Genomic DNA, 19,860 nt, shown 5'->3' with positions numbered 1-19,860 from the left:
ACAGCTAGTAGATAGATTACTATAACTTGCACTGACACTAATGGTTTACAGATAATAAATTTGACCTCAAATCTGGCCTGCTAGCAGGTTTCATCTGACCCGTGAGGCGTTTTGTGGGAGAAGGGGGAACATTTAAAAAATAATTACATGAGATTTTTATAAATCTGTATCATGTATTTTTGTAAATTTTATAAACGCAGCTGTTCAGAAACTAGTCCCTGACGTAAACAGGCTGATGAATACCTAAAAAAGTGCAGACCAGCAAGCAAAATGTCAGTATCCTCAACTATAAATTTCACTTTTTTCTACCAGCCACAGACCAAATTGTTAAAGTCATTCCCTCTTCTTTACCTTCCTCACTCATCCCCTTTGTCTCTCTCACTCTTCTCTCTTGTTAAGAGGTGTTTTTATAGGATTAACGCTCACTCAAGGCCACTTTTTACAGGCAATTTTTTTTACACTTTTCTAAGGAGCAAATTACATTGTCATTGCCCTGGGCAGTCCCTTTTGCTATTTGTAACTAGCAAATATGAGTTTGCTAACACACTAACCCAAGATGTTGAAAAAGGTAGCCATTGCATCTGCTTTACATCAGAATGATAGCATTGTCATTGTAAGTATGCTCGCAATGCATAAACAGAAGTATTATGTTCTTTAATTGTCTCTTAGAAGTTTCCTTATACTGTCACTATATGTATGTATAATATGCACTTGATGTGCACAATACAAAAAACGGTCAATTATTTGAAATAAGTGCCAAATATTCTAATCAAGAACAATTAGTCATTAAAGAACAACTGTTATATAGGCTATTCAACATTAATTTCATAAAGCCTTCAATTACTGAGCTGTTATTGTATTTAGTATATATAGTGGGCTCCTGCAGCACACAGTCTGAGGATAGAAATTGAACTGAGTAAGAAAGTGACAGATTACTGAAGAGTGTGGAGAGAGAGGGGGATAAAAAGCGCCTTTCTTGCTGGGCTTTCAGCCGATGAGTGTGTCCTTTCCCATTACTCTCACGCAGAGCAATATGCAGGTCAGTCAGGTGATAATGAATGCTCTGTCTGATACTTGGCCTTTTTTCCTCCTCCTGCTTGTCTGGTCTGCTCTTTCTTCTCCCTCATACTGCAGAGATTTCTACACCATCGAGGAAATTTCCTCTGGTGGGTTTAACAATCTCACAATCTCCTCTCTTCCTCCTCAGGATTGTTGTGCAGCTAAAAGGTGTGAGATGATAAAGATGTCAAGTTTTTCTCTCTCTTTCTTCATTAATTAAACTCTGACTTAAGGCCAAAGTCTCTTCACTGTGGGACACATTTTTTTCTGGTTTGTATGAACAAAAATAAAAATAACCTTTGTTGGTGGATCATTTGCTTTAGCCTCCACTGAGCACACAGCATCAGATGAACAAATTAAATTCTGAGCACATCAACCCCCACTGAACAGCCGTCTGCAACAGGAAGAGATGTAATAATACATTCAGCCAACATTTCACTGAAACACTAGATCTAGGTTCAAGGTTGGATCTGATGACATATCAATGAAATCAGATGAAAAATAACCCCTCCGTTTTAGGCTTTAGTAGAAAACAAAGACACTGAGTGTAAACCAAATGCTAGCATGCATCTCAAGCCATTTCCTTTGTACCTTCAAACCTTTTTAAATGGTATTCAATAGATTTGTAATGTTTTACATGTCAAACCCTTCTCATGTGAGGAGTAAACCATCAATTGGCCACCAATCACACTGACTGAACTATCATACGAGGTGAATATTTAAACAGAGTTTACCTTTTCACGATGGTGTATGTTTCTCCGATACCAGCAGCAAATATGCTACTGGTGTGGTATCTATGCTGGTATGATGATTAGAAGAATCTATGCTCCTCTAATAAGAATAAAACAAAGTGCTTTGAACAGTTTGTATCATCAAATGTCTGATGACAGACCAGCAGAACAAGACAATACTGGTGTGACTAATACTTAGTAAGAAAATAAAAACTTTAATTTATGCTGGTTTATAAAAAAAGTATTGTTTGACATTTTGTAGTTTTAAGGAAGGCTCTCCCAATTTTTAAGATTTTTCGGCTGTTTTCATTTCTGACCATAGCTCAGCATGTAACTCAGCAGATTACTGAAAAAAACCCTAAATTAGAGGGGAACCAAACTTTCACTTGAATTCCTCCAAAGTCCCTTTTAGACCACTATCTTCAGTCTTATTGATGGTGTTTTGACTTCTCTGTGGGAGGTAGAAGTCTGGCTGAAACCCCCAATTTCCACATACTTTGTGCGTGCCGCGGTTCGTCAGCGCCACACACTACACCGTAGTTCCCGGCCACTCCAGTCAATCATTGTGTTTCCACAGCGAGCGACGCGATCTGTCTAAGGAGCGTTCCACCAGTGCCACTACGCTCTGCTCTGTTTCCAATACGCTGAATGTCTATTTTTATCAACGTTGTATGCTGCAGGCACGCGTCAAGCTGGACAGAATATGACAACACAGACATGAAGTCAGACAATGAAACACACAGAGCGTAAAACACAATATACAGACCCACGATCATATCCTCAGAAAGACAAAACAACATGTTGTTTCTCTCTTTAATCCCCCGTGATCTTGTAGTTCTTCTGTGATGTGTGTACAGCTGATCATGGCTGCGCTCCGCTGCACTCACGTTCCAGAAACGGATCCAGTGGGTCACGCCGTCCGACGGAGCCTGGCGCTGACGGATCGCAGCTGAACAGGGGTTTTTGGGGATTGGGGGTAAAACAAACCTCTCTTTGTGTGAATCTTGACTTTCAGTGAAGTTTGATACCTGTGGGAAGCGGATGGCACATTTGGTGGCGGGATCCCCAACCAGCTAGCTACAAACCTCAGCTGCCAAAAAGTGCCCACTATCTATCATAAACATGCTGCTGCGTGTATCAGAGGGCTTTCAGCAATAAAACACAGTGAACTTATGTTGTCAAACAAACAAACACAATCCATCATCACCTCTTCTTGTGGCTGTACGAGCTGAAATGCGCGCGAGGTGTTTGAGTCGAGTGAATCTCTGTTTGTGAATGATGGTGGGGCAGCGAGGGCTGTTAACAACATTGTTGCAGTGCAGGAGGGTTAACAGTTGTTTTGCGCTCTGTTTGAGACCCATTTCCATCAATATTCATGCTGAGGGGAAATTCTCTAGTTACAGGCCTGTCCTCCTTTTGAGCTTAGTTTCGGTTTCCAGGACAGATGCTGCCGCCACCAGTAACTCCCTCCTCTCCGATCATTCTGGAAACTGTGGCAAACACTTTGGATCCAGCTTTTTATGGTGTCTTATCACTCCCCCTCAACTCATTAAATTCCTCCAAGTAGGAACACACCAGTACGTGAATTGGGACACTGTGCAGCTCTCTTAATGAGGTGTCATAACGAGCTGGGGAGTCACTGCAACCTTTCCTGTCCAGATGATCATCTGCTAACCATCAGTCAGGGGGCAGGGGTGCGGATAAGGAGAGGGGAGGAGAAGATGGGAGAGGTAATTAGAAAAGGGAGGATTAAGAAAGATAGAGGTCAAAGATAACCAGTGAAAAGCAAAAGACAGGGATGTCCCCCAACCTCAGGACACATTTCTGTGCTGGCTGTCTTCTTCTACAGAGGGCAGAGGAGTTAATGACATATTCTACTCATGCATGAGTTACAAAAACTCCACTTAATGATTTCAAAATTGAAGACCAGAAATACCACTACAGTCGCTTTAAACTATCTGCTGAGCTGAATCTTTTAAATATCAACTCTCTGAGCATCCACCTGAACAATGTTGTTTGTTTGGAAAGGGCATTTTGATACAACGTGGAGCTGCACTCTTACAGTGTGAAAACAGGAGTGAGTGGTGCTGCATACTACTCAATAGAGGCAGACAAACAGTTCCAATATCTCACAGGACAAATAGTCAAAAGTTTTACAGGTAGAAAGTCTAAAAAATTGCTAGTAAAGAGGAAGACAGTCTCTTAAAGGTGTTGTTAAAATTTTAATAAAGTTGTAAATGAGACCCAGCTTCCATTTAAAAAGCAGTAATTAAATATCAATAATTCCATCTATGAATGATATCGGTGTCAACTAAACCACTGTGAGTGAGTCAGTCTTGTTGCATTATTGTTTTTGCTTGGGATATGGTTAAATCTTGCAGCTTAGAATGACTTGTGTGACTTACTGTATGCCCTCTCATGTCAAGACAGTGAGATTATATCTCTAAAGATGGCTGTAAAGTCTCATAACTATTGCATTCCTATATGAAACCATGAAAGCACAGAGTCAAACTAGTGTTTGATTTGAATGCTTTGCTACACTAAGCAGACTGCTGAAAGAACATCATTGTTATAAAAGAAAAAAATCAAGACATCAGACCAACATTATTTACGGATGGACTCTGAAATTGAATGAGAGCATGCACTGGCTGTTACTCATTACTACTGGCTGACAGGAGTAATTGAATTCTGCTGGGAAAATTACTCTGTTTATTCATCATTAAGTCTCTTCTGGAGAAACACAAAATAGCAAACAATCAGCTGGTAGCTTTGTTTTCGACTTGTACAACCTTGAAAGTAGATGATCAGGAAGTAGGAACTCCAGGCTGAAAATACTGTCTCTCTCGATATGGAACTGTTTCTCAAATTTCACCAGTATGTGGACTGTAAGCATCATCAAACCAAGTAACTTCATGTGAATATGATCTTGCACGTGAAAAATACTTTTGCCGTTCAACTGAGACTGGGCTCTATTTTATCACCTCAGCCTTTAAGGTTTTAATTTCAAAGTTTTAATCTAGAGACTGGTTTAGGTTGGACGTCGTGTTTAGTATGTCAGTGTCTCCTGCACAACAATCTGGTGTAAAATCAACCAAACAAGATTCAGCAATTTTCAATAAACACAAGACACGTGTGACCTAAAGAAAGGATAAGGGCTCAGTGACGAGACCCCTGATCCATATTATGCCCCTGTGCACCACTGATAAATGACATAACCTACCACATGGCCCTCAGTTAACACCTCAACCCAAACTGCTTTGCCACCTTCAACAGACCCAGGCTCCAAGTAGTGACAACGCCAATACTACCTACTCTACCACAGGGCTCCTCAACCCAACCCAACTATATGTAGATCAATGGGCAGCATTGAATTAGTCTCATGACACCTCTGGGAGGCTGCACAGTTGCCTCCCGTGTCCCAGAGCAAACCCCCCAAATATGCTAGCTCTCACTGCCCACCATACCCTTAAGCAGAACTTCACATGGCCATCACAGCCCAAATAGCATTGCCACCCTCAACAGACCTAGCCTACGTACAGTTTGTGCAAGCTCCAGGCAGTGATAGCTCAAACACCAGCCAACCGCATGGCCCCTAGTGGCCCTCACAACTCAACTGTGTAGACTAACAGGAAAGGAAATAACTTGTATAATATTGGGGGGAAAAATCTAGATATGTACATGTTGTGTTTGTACATTTACATTTCATAGAACCCTTGACTCATGATGTTGGTGGTGGTTTCTAATCTCTGGGTGCCTTTCTAGTTGTGTTGAGTTTCTCACACCTTTCCAAGAATCCCCATTGTAACATAGACGGGCGCTCTAACAGCTCTGGCCTCCATCAAGGCCAACAATCCAGCCTCATATTCACTTGGAGGACCTGCATATTTGACATAACTGCTGCATTTGTATCTACAGTCATGTTTGAAGTAGCTGTCATGTTTAACAGTATGGTAGTTTCATCACAACATTCACTTTACCTTGACTTCAAGTGTTAGATCTTGGTTAGTATTATTTTTTATTCATGAGACACATCTGCTTTTAACCAATTTGTTTTAAGTCAGAGATGTGCAAACAACTATGCAACAGCCCAAGGTTTTTTAAAGTCTAAATGTAAATTGTTTTGTAATCCTTCTGACATATTAACAGGAATTATTTGCAGATGTAATAACATGTTTTGGTGCCTAAAAAGAGATTTATCCTTGATTAGTCTTCAGGTCAGTCTGCTGGTTAGTTTGATTTTAAAAGCGTTGAATTCATATAAAATGTACTGAAACTTGTTTGATTTGTTAGCTTTTGTATCACTATATATCAGTGACTGTAGGTATTGTTGGACAGATGATGGCACAGTAAAGTAAGTTCCGGTCATGACCCAACTTTGAATCATTCCAACACACAGTTTGTAGAAAAGTGCTCTTCTGGCGTCAGAGTAGACTTGAGATTGAGAAATACTTTCAAGGTTTGTGAAAAAGGGGAACAGCACTCTGGCCTTTGGTAAATACAATTATTTACCTTTTGAGATCATTTTATGATGGCAGTGGAAGCAGACTTATTGGAGGGGCAGAGAAAATAATCTGACAGCAGATATTTTCTAAACATGGTCCAAGGCCTTTTAATCAGAACAAGGTGACCTCAGCTTTAGCTCCTGTTTGTGTGTGTTTGAACCAGCCCTGTTTTTAAACTACAAACAGTGAGTTGCCATATTAAGAGTCCATAAGTTAGACTATTAATACAGCTGTAAAGCAGTAAATCCTTCATTACCTTCATTAGGGATATAATGTTACAGTACAGTTACAGTGCCTTTGTTAAAATAATGGAGAGACTTAAAATAGCAACAGATGAAAGCTTCATATCATCTGTGAGGATCAGTGAGGAGACTGTAATGTTACTGCTGTTAATACATGAAGCGTATGTGCCATTTCCATTGTGTTTGTTTTTTACATTGTTTTCCACTGTCAGAGTAGAGGTGAGCAATGACAGTCGTAGAAAAAAAGATCACACACTCTAATATTTCGTTAGATCGCCTTTAGCTTTGATTACAGCACACATTCGCTGTGGCATTGTTTCGATAAGCTTCTGCAATGTCACAAGATTTATTTCCGTCCAGTGTTGCATTAATTTTTCACCAAGATCTTGTATTGATGATGGGAGAGTCGGACCACTGCGCAAAGTCTTCTCCAGCACATCCCATAGATTCTCAATGGGGTTAAGGTCTGGACTCTGTGGTGGCCAATCCATGTGTGAAAATGATGTCTTGTGCTCCCTGAACCACTCTTTCACATTTTGAGCCCGATGAATCCTGATGAATCATCTTGGAATATGCCTGTGCCATCAGGGAAGAAAAAATCCATTGATGGAATTACCTGGTCATTCAGTATATTCAGGTAGTCAGCTGACCTCATTCTTTGGGCACATAATGTTGCTGAAACTAGACCTGACCAACTGCAGCAACCCCAGATCATAGCACTGCCCCCACAGGCTTGAACAGTAGGCACTAGGCATGATGGGTGCATCACTTCATCTGCCTCTCTTCTTACCCTGGTCACTCTGGAACAGGGTAAATCTTCCTTCCAGTTTTTAATAATGTTAACCCAATTTTAGTAGTTTCTGCAATCTCCTTAGATGTTTTCTCTGCTTGATGCAAGCCAATGATTTGACCCTTCTCAAACAGACTAACATCTTTTCCACGACTACAGGATGGGTCTTTCAACATAGTTGTTTAAGAAATGAGAAGCTACTCATTGCATCAGTTGGGGTTAAATAACTTGTTGCCAGCTGAAAGATTATCGCCCATGCAGTAATTATCCAATGGGAGGCTCTTACCTATTTGCTTTGTTAAATCCAGGTGGTGACTTTTTTTTTGGACAGGCAGTGTGTATATATGTGTATATATATATATATACATATATATCCCTTGTAAATATGTAGGGCTAAATATTTGATAACATTCTTAATGTTTGATACCTGAATCATTCATTCTTTTTTGCAGGGCTCTTAAATTAGACTGTCTTTATGAACCAAGTTTCCCTAACCGTATGTGAACCCATCCACCTTCAATGCCAGAAAAACAGTAACTCAGGAAAAAGACTAATTTTCTGACTCTGTTAAAGGACACTGCATAACAATCTTTTATGAAATGTAAACTCCTTTTTTGAAGTTTTTTTTTAGAGGTTGGACTAAACATGTGTTGGCTGTGTGTTGATCAAACCAAATCTGTTCATGCTCTCAATCATTTTTAACATTTTAATAATGCACACTGCACAGCATGAGGCCAATTTGGCTTGAATGCTCCTTTTTGAGTATATAAATCCTCTACCATCTTCTATATAAACTGCAGCTACAGATTGACACCAACAGGAAAGCACAGTTTTCTTTCTATTAAAATACCTCACCTTATAGGCCATTTATGGATTCGCAGCATCTCAGAAGTTGTCTTAAAAGAATGGTTTTCAGATTATATTTTGTGATATTGATATATGGCACTTGGTTCATGTGTGGGTGATCTTTCTTGTTCGCTTAGAGTAACTCGCTAAACTCGTGGCTGAGCTATAGTGGGTCTGCTTTGACATCCTTCTTTGACAGTTTACCCGTGTGCTTGAGTCCGCCTTCGGTGTCAAAGAAAAGAAGCAGGAGTTTTAGTCACAGGATGTTGTACCGCCCCTTAACACAGCCAAAACAGTTCGCCTTCGCGCTTCGTGCACGGGAGGCGAACTTCTTCTGTCGTGAAGCGCGTGCACGTCAACGCGAGGGCGGGCTCTCCTGCTGTAGCTACAAGGTCCCGCTTCTCCTGGCTGCTTTCAATGCAGTCCTGTCTGCAGAGCGGAGCGGGCTGTCAAAGGGAAGAGACCCGGTGCTCCATTCAAGGATATATTTCTACTTCGTACACTTCGTCCTAAAGCAGGGTACCCGACAGGAACCGTAGCTCATCATCTGTGGACAATGTTTCTCTTGCAGTACACAGGTAGGCTACGTGTTTGAAGTTGTATCATTCATACGCTGTTTCTTCAAACGGTCTCCTTTTTAAACGCTAAAAGGTTATATTTTGGGTGCTCACAACCCACCGACTGTCCGTTTTGTGTTGCCGCAGGCTAAAATATATCACTGAACCCCACAGGGTATTGTTGTCACGCGTATTTATCGTATCTATTCGTTGTTTAATACAAGTTAAACAATAATAGGCTAGACTATTAAATATTCTCAGTGTGTTAATTGACGGGCGTATAGCCGACCAGCTTTTAAGACCGCATGAAGAGACCTCTGCTGCCTTTCTCCACTGTGGTAGGGTTGTTCGTATAGCCTATTCCTCAGTAGGCTATTTGCTGTGTAACGGTGTGCTTTATGGTGATATGACAGATATGAAATGTGCGCATTTTACGCGAGCAGAAAGTAGGCTGCTATAGGAACGAGCGGTTTCTTTAAATGTTGACCGACAGCCGCCTTTACTGCAGCTCTTTATGGATGAAGTTTTCAGATTATTCCGCTGTGTAACGCTACGTCTCTGCTATTAAAATTCATGATCTGTCATATTTAGACAGAATAAAATACATTAATCAGTCAGAATAATTAATTGGCCTATTATGAGGGTGCTCGTGTGTTGTTTATATATAGCCTATAAGTTGTGTGTTTGCTTCAACTATTACGATTTCCTTTTCATTTATCCACAAGTCACCAGAACGCACAAACAGCAGGATGGGACATTTTCTCTGGGCACACAGGATGTAATTAAACTGGGATGATGTCTGAACTCTTAGATTATCCTGCTTACTCTGCTTTATTCTGGCACTTTGCTCAACAGCTTCTTCTGTGGGAAATTCACCTCGTTTTTTTTGTCATTGCAATTATTATAGCTATTCTTATTCCCCTTATTCTAATGTGGGAACTTAAAGTTTATCACTTGTCTCAAACAAGTCACTTTTCCACCAAGAAATGAGGTTCAGTAGAACTTTTTAACAACACAACTAATATAATTTAACTTCTTAATATTTCTTTTACTTTGAAAAGTGCAAGAACAGAACCTGAAACTTATTTCTCTTCATACCATCTAAACATTTTTTTAAAAAGTGCACCAGTTTAACAGTTTTTTCTTTTAGGATCCTTGAAAAACAAAAGTTTAGTATCTGTTCTGTTTGAAAGGAAATCTGGTGGAACAGGAAACCGAAGAATATAAAAAGGCCCCTTTAGCTGTTTTTCAGTCTCTATGATTCTAAGATGAATGGCAGATTTTTTTTTCCACAATGAGAGCATCTCTGCCTTGTCACCAGAGTTTAGTTTCTTCTCTCACCTTTCCAGCTAAACTGAACAAGAGCTCACCTTCAACACTTTTACATGGGGCAGAGAGGTGCAAACAAATATCTTTGTTTTTCCTCCAGTAGCTCAATGCTTTCTCGCCTCTGCTGATGGGCACCTCAGACAGGTAATTCACCTGCATAGATCAAGGATGATCCAGCAGGTGCTCCACCTCAGAGTTCCCATTCAGCATTGATTAATGTGCTGAAAGCAGAAGGCTACATGTTTTTTTAAATGGAAGCATTTCTGTGTCAGGTACAGGTACTGTGTGCTTTGGTGCAACTGGTTTTTCACATGTGGCGTCTGGTCTCCCCCTCCAGCCTAGTCAAAAGCACCTGTCTCTTCATCCTTGACTTCTGCTGTGATGTACCGCTATTTCTACCTTTTTACAAATAAATAAAGATGTTTAAATTATATGTTTGAAATTAGTCCTCCAAATTACTAGCGTTGAAATTAATCGATGCATCGTGACGCAGACGTGGAGGATTAATGCAGCCGGGACAGGACATAGTCGATGCTGATGAGGGTTGGAAAAAAGCATCTGCCAACCGCCATATGCAGGTTTTTTTTTTTTGGTTTTTTTTTTACAGCATTGAGTGAGTTTGTTCAACCTTCCGGCCACAGTGTTGAGTAAACAAAATGAACCTAGGCTGTGCTATACAGGACAAACTCGCAGAGTTACTTTCATCCAGGGCTTATGTTAGATGTCCAAATGACTGTTGTAAAACATATTCATGATTTTGTATCTGCTTTTAGCAGGCTTTATGGGATGCCACTTGGTGAAATAACTCCGGTAATGCAATGTCTGAGAAGTATCTTGTGTGTGTGTGTGTGATCAGCTCTGGATTGGCTATACTTGTGAGGACCGTACGGTCACCGATCACTGCTGGTCAGGCTGAAAATTGGCCGATTCTGGTCACCTGACGATTGATCGGTGCGCCTCTGGGAGAGGGAGAAGTTTCATCAGGCTTTGTGACAGCCATTTACCTCTACACTGCACTCCCTCTCTCTGATCAATCGGCAGAGTATCCTCAGATTGCTTAAAATGGTGCAAAGGGAGGGAGCTCTTTACTCTGATGTGTTGGAGAGGAAAGATTTAAAGGTTGTGCATAGAGTGCTTGAAAAGAAGCTTAAATATTTCAGCTTTCTTTGGCATATTGGGAGTGCTGCAGAACAAATTAAGACAGAATACAGAGATGACTTCTGTACTTCTGGGAGATATGGCAGTTTTAAAACTCAAATTTAATTGCTGAGTTCATGACAATATTAGTGACTAAGTGGGGTTTTTAGAGGCAGTATCGAGACAAAAGTGACGAAGACAAACGGAAAATGCAGAAAACCAAGTGATAGTTTGAGTCATTGTAACAGTTTTTGTGAAACCAGCTACCTCACTGAGAGCACAATTAAGTGGAAATTTATTGGTGCGACAGGCTCCAGAATTAACAGAGGGGAGATCCATCATCACTAGAAACTAAAACAAGCTCAAGCACTTTACCTGAAAGAAAAAGTAGTGGTGTCTGTTTAATCCGTACTTGGGACAAACTTCCACAGCTATTCAATGACTCAGTCCCCATATTGGTATTCAGACGTGTCAAGTCTATTAACATCAAGTCTATTAACATTATGTCTTTGGAAATAGTTACATTAGTTATACGTCTATGAAAACTGGTGTTCTGAATCTCCTTACTCCACAGCTCTCGGCTACTTCAAGAAAGGTGTTGCAGTAGATACTACCAAACTGGATGCCATGTTGGAATAGTACTAACTATGTGATCCTCATTTGATAGATTACATGGTGAAAAACACAGTTTTATCCTCAACTCTCTATCATAAAACAACAGCAATTCATTAAAAATACCTCCTGTTGAAAAAGTGATGGAAAGATGCTTCCTCAAATCACTTTACAAGATGCTTGGCTTCTATTGTCAAATTATTTCCTGTCATGTGGTACTACCATGCTGGCACACCATCTGTCAGGCTGGTTTTTAAGACTGTTGGTGCAATAGCTTGATTGTTTCAGTGCCTCACCACTCATCCTAAGTCCGTGTGGCAGCCTAATGTAATGTAATGATTGTAGTTTATTCCTGTGTTTAATGTTCACTTGTATATGCACTGCAGAAACCCAGTTTGACTTGGTCTAATTGTTCAGCTTTTGAAAATCTGCAGCATTAAAGTGAGTCTGAAGTGTGTTCATGTTGAAGGAAAGTATATTAGCTTGTGTGAGAGATCCCTGTGAGGATCACCAGTGTTGGCAGTGGCAGCAGTTCAACTGCAGCGTCTATCAAGTAAGAGAGCCTGGCAGCCTGAAGGCAACTAACCATAGCCCGAACCATATCACTGTCAGAGCTCTTCATTTCTAATCACTTATTTGACAAACAGCCACGCAGGGAACTTTGAAGCTGGAGCTTACGACTCAGAACAGCACATTTGAAATACTGAATCTCCCATTTGCAAAACAATTTGGGTACTAATAAAGATACCTTGAATCTTGAACCATTTAAGCACTCCATGAAGGATGAAGTTAGCCCTTAGATTTGTCTTGCATTAGCTGTGTATGGGCGGTGTGCGAGACAGGATTCAGTCTGCAGTGCTACAGTGTTGAACCCTGCTGAGAGTCCCTCTGAGCACAGGAGACTAAGGAGAAGTTTGATGAAGCTGAATTAAACTGCTCATTGGAGAGTTGCACAACCTTTCTGCACTTATAACCCTCAAATCCCCAGATATTATTAGTCATCTACATTGTTATCATCAATCTGTAAAACTAACTTGGGTACTTAATGTCTTAAAATGAGATGTAATAATTTAGTTTCAATCTTCTTCGTTTTTCTCATTACAAGCAATGCAGGCCTTCATTTTTTTTGGCTTTTTTTGTGTAATAAGATGTGGATCTGGACTTCTCAGCTGAATGTGGCTTACAGGATTCGGAATAAAAGTCAGACTCATCTTGTCCAATTATTAAATTCTGTCATGCCTACCTTACTTTGTCAGTCTTTGCCACTTATCTGCAGTGTTCAATTAGAAAAGTACAACATTGAAAGTTTTGGGTGATACACTTCAGGAACTTTTAGCTTATTATAGATATCCTTATAGCTGGGTGACTGTCAGTTATTACAGAATAACTGTCAGAATGTCAGCCTTGAAAGCATATCTGACAGTCAGACCTCTACAACTGAAAAATTAAAGAGCAACATCCAGACCAACCTTCTGGGCTTGTGCTTATGTTTGTGTTTTAGTAATGAGGGACACCATAGCTGTCACTTTACTGTGCAGACGTAAGCATAGTTGTATCTCCTTGTCTGTTCTACTTAGTTGAAACATCTCTAAAACATTCATGGCAGTATTGCACCTGCCCAGCAATGTGGATTCCCTGGGTGAACCTGATATTTTTAGTTTTTTTGTTTTATGGTGGCATTTTTTCCCCTCACTACTCAAGCCAAGAGAAGCAATTGGAAGTAGCACAGCATGCAATGTGATGGATCACCAGTGGGATGTTGGACACTACTGCTGTGTACATCTCTGGAGTTACCAGAGACCACTGCTGCTTCTGGGATTGTATTACAATAAATATTCTGCCTTAGCACTGGATGATAAATGGAGCCACTAAATCTAACTCTTATTTTGAAGTTGCACTGTGTAGTTTCTTAAATATCATAAGAATCGGCTTTTGCATTTACTGTTGATTTATTTGCGAGGAACCTGAATTTAATACAGGATACTTCAAGACATTTATTAAACCTGTTCTGCTGTCATATGGATATATGACTGTGCTAGAGTTGGCCCTCTTGGTTGAATGCTGTTCCCCCAAACATTGATATGTTGAATACTTCCCTGTAGAGGAAATGGAGAAAGTTGAGACTGTGGTTCAGTGGTTATGACCAGAGAACAGGGTGTCCACAGAGATTGCCTGTCTGGCAGGCAGCCATCACTCCACTGTAACAGAGACTGAGAGGCAAGATTTATGGGGCTCTTACTTTGGGGAGAGGGAAAATCTTGGGGGGGGGGGGGGGGGGGGGGGTGTTAGAAAGAGCAACCATGAATGCATTAAGAGGTTCTCTGCATGCTCTGTCTTACGGAGGCATTTTGTTTGTGAATTAAAGAAAGTGCTTTCTTGAGCTAGTGGGTAGAGCATGTTTTGCAAGACTCATAAGTCCATATTCTGAACCGTGTTGAATCTTTAAGTGTTCCCTCTGTGGAATGAAAGTTGGAAGAATTTGAGTCACGAAGAATTTTCCATTTGCTAACACATGTTTGTGGTGAATGTTGTTTGTGGTGTTTTTTTTTCCATTTTACATCAACAAACTCACTCTCAAAGATCCCCACTGTGTAGATTCTTTCATACCGAAGCAGAAAAAAACCTATCTCAAATGTCATTGGGACTATTCTGAAGGGTTCTGTGTTTGAGCTCAAAGGAAGCCCTATATGTGCGTGTTTACTGCGTAAAGCCTGGTGCAGTTAGATCTCCGCTGCTGAATAATTGTAAGCCATTTCTGCACTCGGCACATATAACTGGCCAATATTTATTTTGTAGCTTTTCTTTTTTGAGAAATGGGAGGTCAGCATGTTTTATAGGATGATAAAACCCTAGAGTAACATTTTGACCAGGGAATGGGTGTACTTTTCAGTCATGTTCTTTGAATTATAGCTTGTTCTATTTTGGAGCTTGAGAATGCCAGCTGAGGCCAGGCTTTAAGTGATCTTTAGACCCCGCTCAGTGACACGGTCAAAGGATGAATTGAGGACATCCACACATCCACTCAAAAAATGAGCAGAGTCGTTTGAAAATCAATTAGATGAAGCACCTATATACGAACCTAAAAATATAACCAAAACTAGTGGAAAAAGAAGGTTACGACCCCCCCCCCCCCCCCCCCCCCCCCCCCCACAGGAGCCAGCTGTGAAGTAAAATGTCCACAGATTTCACAGTTTGGTATTCAAAAAGCCAGCCAATGATTACGACTTTCTAGATTAACCTTCTTGGTTAAAACATTTCCTTAACTATCTTGAGTGGATGTGCCTGAATCTGATCATTCAGTGCATCATTAGTCTTGTTTTCTTTAAGCGTACTACAGCATTCTTGCGTTTCATTATCCCCTGTTTAGGAAACCACCATTAATAGTTGCAGCTCATGCTCAAATTACGTTGTCAGCCCTCAGGCTAGTGTCAGGAAACTCTGGGGGATAATGTAAAACAGGCGCTCCGAGAAAACTGTGAAAGTAACATTGCTACATCTCTGTGGCTGTCATTTGGTTTGCATGCTTTATATGAAAAGGGTTTCAAAGAAAAAGTTGAAAGCTTTGAGAGACCAAAGATCAAACAAAAAGTAATCAACACATTAAGTTAGCAACCAACCCTGGTTTATTTTGTCCATCCAGGTGAAATTAGCACCTTACAGACTGCCAGATCAAGCCATCCTATGCCCCTGTGGAATGCAGTGATAGAGTTCAGAAAAGGTATAGATTAGGCAGAGCAACTTCGGCAAAACACTTTTGCCTGAATATACCTGGGGCCAACCAGCTCCTATTTAGGACTAGGAAGTAAGTGAGGGGAGAAGATGGGAAGTACAGGAGTCCAAGGAGAGCGGCGGAGTAAGTGAAAGAATAAATCTTGGAATTTCCATAAATCTGATTTATTGATCAAATTTATATTTCGCTTGGCCCCAACTTTAACGGAATGTGAAATCATAGACTGGGACACCAATATTACATTGTTGCGGAATCGATATGAATGCACAAAATCGTAATAAGACATAGACAATCAATTGAAATACAGGGACCCATTCACTATGAATATCAGCCTGTCAGTGTCAGGCTGTCCCAGTTTTTGAGCCAGCCTGTATGAATGGACCATTAGGCATGTTAAACACGTTTTGACTTTGGCCTGTGCTGAGTTACACTAAAAGTTCCTTACTCGGGTTATCCTGGTAGATGAGGGGTTTATGATTGCTCATGCAATTGCAAAGTCTCTGATGAAAGTCAGTGATCTCTAGTCAGCTCTGATTTGTAAACTATCCCAGACGAAGACAGTCCTTCATTTAAATTTGGTTTGATTTGTTCCTCAGTATCTATATTGCTGCACAATTTACGCAACAGAAAAATAAACTGCCAGTACTCTTTGTGGGAACAAGTATGCAATAGTGACACTGCTTCAACCATATCATTGGCATTTTTACAATTTGTTGTTTCTTATCAGCCTATCAACACACAGAGGCATTTAAATGTGGAATAAGCTAATACTTGCAGATATTGACCTTGCTTAATGATGTTGTCTCGATATACAATCATTTGACATAATTTGTAAGACTGAATGTTTCACTGTTTAAGGTAATTGGTCTGTCAGCAGAGTTGTGTGGTTGATACACAGAGAGCAATTACTTTTCAGGAATCTCTGTCAGCAAGTCCTCTCAGTAACTACACGTCCATACGTCTTTTAATGTTCTTTCACCCATTCGTCTGTGTTCATGCCAGCAAACTTAACTTTTTTGGGGGGGCTTCTTGCAGCCAATCTTCCTGTTCTGCAATCCATTAAGGCGGTTATTGAGATGATCTGTCCTAGATGCTGAATGTGGTTCCTTGTGGGAGCTGTGGCCTTAAGGACATATGCTGACAACAGCTGACTTAATATCATGGCACTGAACACAGCCATTACAGACAGGGAGGTAATTGGATTCACAAATCAGCCATGGCTCTAGGTTTATTGTGGCACTGGGCTTTATGGGTAATATTTCAGACTGGAGACTGGTGGGCAGGTTGTCAGAGTGGGGCTTGGTTGTAACTTGAAACTGGTGCAGGAGAGAGAGTCAGAGGAGATGTTGAGCTTTCCTTTGGTCTCAGAGAAACACTGGGAGAGAAAAGACTCAGTATCCTGTAACCTGTATTTAGGTCTTGTCAAATATTATTGCTTTAGGTGTAAATTGATTGAAACATTTACATACTGTAGCTTTTTTCTTTTCTTTTACTGAAATTGTCCTCCTTGTTGTTTTGACCTTGCCATCTTATGAACACTTCCTTTAGTTTATCTTGTTCTATTTCAGTGCTCAATGTGGAGATTATGCCTCTAAACCATTTATTCTGTATATCCATTTCTTCCTTTCAGTTTTTTTCTCCCTTGTTGAAAAATAAAATTTCGACTGACTCACAAAGAGGTGCATGATGAAGTGTGTGTGTTTTCAGGCTGGGTGGGAACAGAAAATCTTCCTTTATCTTCCTTGGTCTGAAGCGTACTTCTTGGCTTTCTGTGCCTGTCCCGTTAGAAGTCAGGGAGGAAGATCAATATGAAGATTAATCATTGTGTCTGATTTAAGAGCTGCACCAACAACAGGCATTTTTCAGGCCTCTAGTGAGCATCAACAATGCTTCCCCATCTTATGTGCATTGAGCTTTAGCTTGTTAGTGTGGTCTCTGAACCAAAGCTGTGCTCAGAGAAAATGGTCCAGGCTCCAGGGATAACCCACTAAGGCTCAGTGTAGCTCAGCTCATGCTGGCCTTACACCTACCCACTTTTCAAGCGATATCAAAGTCGCAGACAAACTTCTAACGTCAGAGTATAATTCTGAGCATCATGCTGGAGTTTGGATGCGCTCCCGTGATTGCGATTGTTTGGTATAAGGTGGTCTTAAAACTCAATCAGAGCTGTCTTAAGGCAGACTTTTTATTGTCTTGGCGTTACAATCAAATATTATCACAGGTCTTTAGTCTTGTCTTTTGCAAATTGTGCTGTTTAATGACGTGACGATTATCAAAAACCAATAGGAGCGGCCTCCCTGGCACCAAACAGGAGGCTCCGAACTAGTAAACACAACCGGGAAGCGAAGGAAGGTGCGGCTCTTCTTGACTGTGGAAAAGGAAGAGAAACAGCTGTAGTTGTGGAGAGAGCAAGAATACCTCTTTGACATGTCCTCCACCTTATACCACGATAGAGTGAAGAAGGAAAAAAGGTCGAAATAAATGGCTCCAGCTCTCGAAATCCCTGGTGATAGGGCTATAGCTAGCTAGCTAGCTAGCTAGTCATTCATGGCGTTCTAAATGGGGAGATCCCCGGTCGTCATCGGGGATACTGGGGATCACCCAGCGACACCCCTGGTTCTAACTGGAGATATGAACTCAATCGTTATTCTCCGCTGTTATCTTTGTCAACCTTTTTTTCCTTCTCCACTCAAACCCGGTACAAAGAGTCATTCTTGCTCTCTTCAAAACTCCACCAGTTTCTTCCTCATTTCAGTTTCTACCCAGAAGTTTTATTTAATGCTTTCTTATGCAGTAGTAATTTACAAGGCATAATAGTTTGTGACAGAAATACAGTTTCAGGCTGAGTGACTCTGCAAAAATGAGTCAACACGGACTATATGACACAAATAGGGACAAAAAAAGCCAAAAATAAACATTTTATAAATAAAGGGGGAAAAAATAATTTCTGTTTCCACTGCTGTTTGGGGTCTGATTAAGTAAAAGACATTCATAGTCTCATGTATACTTAGATCTTCTTTTTTTATTATTTTAACTGATTTTAAGAAAGTCAGTAAGAAAATCATGTGGTAATTTAAGAATTTAATTTGTTCAAAATATGTATATAGTATTGATTTATTGCTTAAAAACTAAAACTTTCTCTCCTCCTATTACAAAACCAAATCTGATATAATTATCAAGGTTGGCACAGTCATATTGTTACCTAATTACCATTGAAATTCCTCCCCAAATAAACTAGATATATTTCTGCTCAATATGAGGAATATACAAGGTGTCTGCAGAATACATTATCGACGTGTTTTTATTGAATCCCATTGATAAATTGTCCCCTAAAATGTCAGTAATGTCATGCTAGTTTATCTACAGCATCTGTTTGGGTGTGGGCCTGAGTTGCCTCAGCAAGAAAATGTCAGACAGGAGAATGATAAACTATCCATCTGAAGGTCACCAGAGAGACTTTAAATGCTTTCTCACAGTGAAGATGATTTAAACCAACAGATTAATTTGATTTAGTCACAATCAGGTGTCTTTCTGACATCAGATGTGATTATGTCGCTGTAAAACAGTCTCTGTGTAAGAGAGACTAAGGAGACAGACAAGAGGCAGGAATTTTTAAACTTACTTCCTCCAAATCAATTAAAAACATTTTTCAAACCATGTCCATAATGTTCTAAAGTAAAGATTTGCTTCTAGATTTATATTTAACTTACTTAACATGTTCACTTTAAGTTATGTTTTACTGTCACTAACATGAACGGACACAGTCTTTTTGACAACAGTCCCCAGTCTATCTGCTGTAAATGGATGGATGGGTGGCATCAGGAGAGACCAGAAAGAGAGAGCAGAGCCAGTCTGAGCCAGATCGTAGCCTCCTGAGCTGTCCTTTCACATGATCTATGAGCTTTCAATTTTTTTTGGCTGTTTTGGTAATTAAACAGGGGAGGCCTGCTCAGTGGAGTCATGCTGTTGGATTAGTTTCTCTCGTCTAATCTTCTCATAAGACCCGATAATTAATGGTGGAAAGACAGGAGAGCCTGCAGTCCCTCTGGTAATGGGAGGGAATCATCTTGTTTACTCAACTTACTCCTTGTTTCTTCATAGGGAGCTCAGCCAGGATGTTATCACTGTGGTGGTCACAGATATTTAGATGTGGCGTCTGTCCAGACGTCTAATGGCAGATGATATCGTGACAAGCCCTGGAGCAGACATGAATATTCTCAGCTAGGATTTATCCCTCATCCTAATTGTTGGACATCGTGACTGTTTGTTTTATGCAAGTATTAAGTGGATTATGGGACTGCTGAAAGCTCAAGCATCCGAATCCC

At 40.4% G+C, this 19,860-nt stretch overlaps 1 protein-coding gene across 3 annotated transcripts in view; it reads left to right on the top strand.

Annotated features, from left to right (window-relative positions):
• Positions 1 to 19,860, top strand: part of enox2 (ecto-NOX disulfide-thiol exchanger 2) — a 126,640-nt gene that overhangs the window by 25,498 nt on the left and 81,282 nt on the right. Inside the window, exon 1 of one of the 3 annotated variants that reach the window (XM_061048535.1) lies at positions 8,574 to 8,748. The exons of the other annotated variants lie outside the window; for them this stretch is intronic. Within the exon in view, the coding sequence (XP_060904518.1) occupies positions 8,727 to 8,748 (22 nt within the window). The 5' untranslated portion in view covers positions 8,574 to 8,726. Of the gene's footprint in view, positions 1 to 8,573; positions 8,749 to 19,860 lie in introns of those variants that run through there. 3 annotated transcript variants of the gene reach the window in all.

Source organism: Labrus mixtus, chromosome 10 (assembly GCF_963584025.1).
Source record: "Labrus mixtus chromosome 10, fLabMix1.1, whole genome shotgun sequence".
Taxonomy (NCBI): Eukaryota; Metazoa; Chordata; class Actinopteri; order Labriformes; family Labridae; genus Labrus; species Labrus mixtus.
This window is presented reverse-complemented; position numbering and strand designations above follow the sequence as displayed.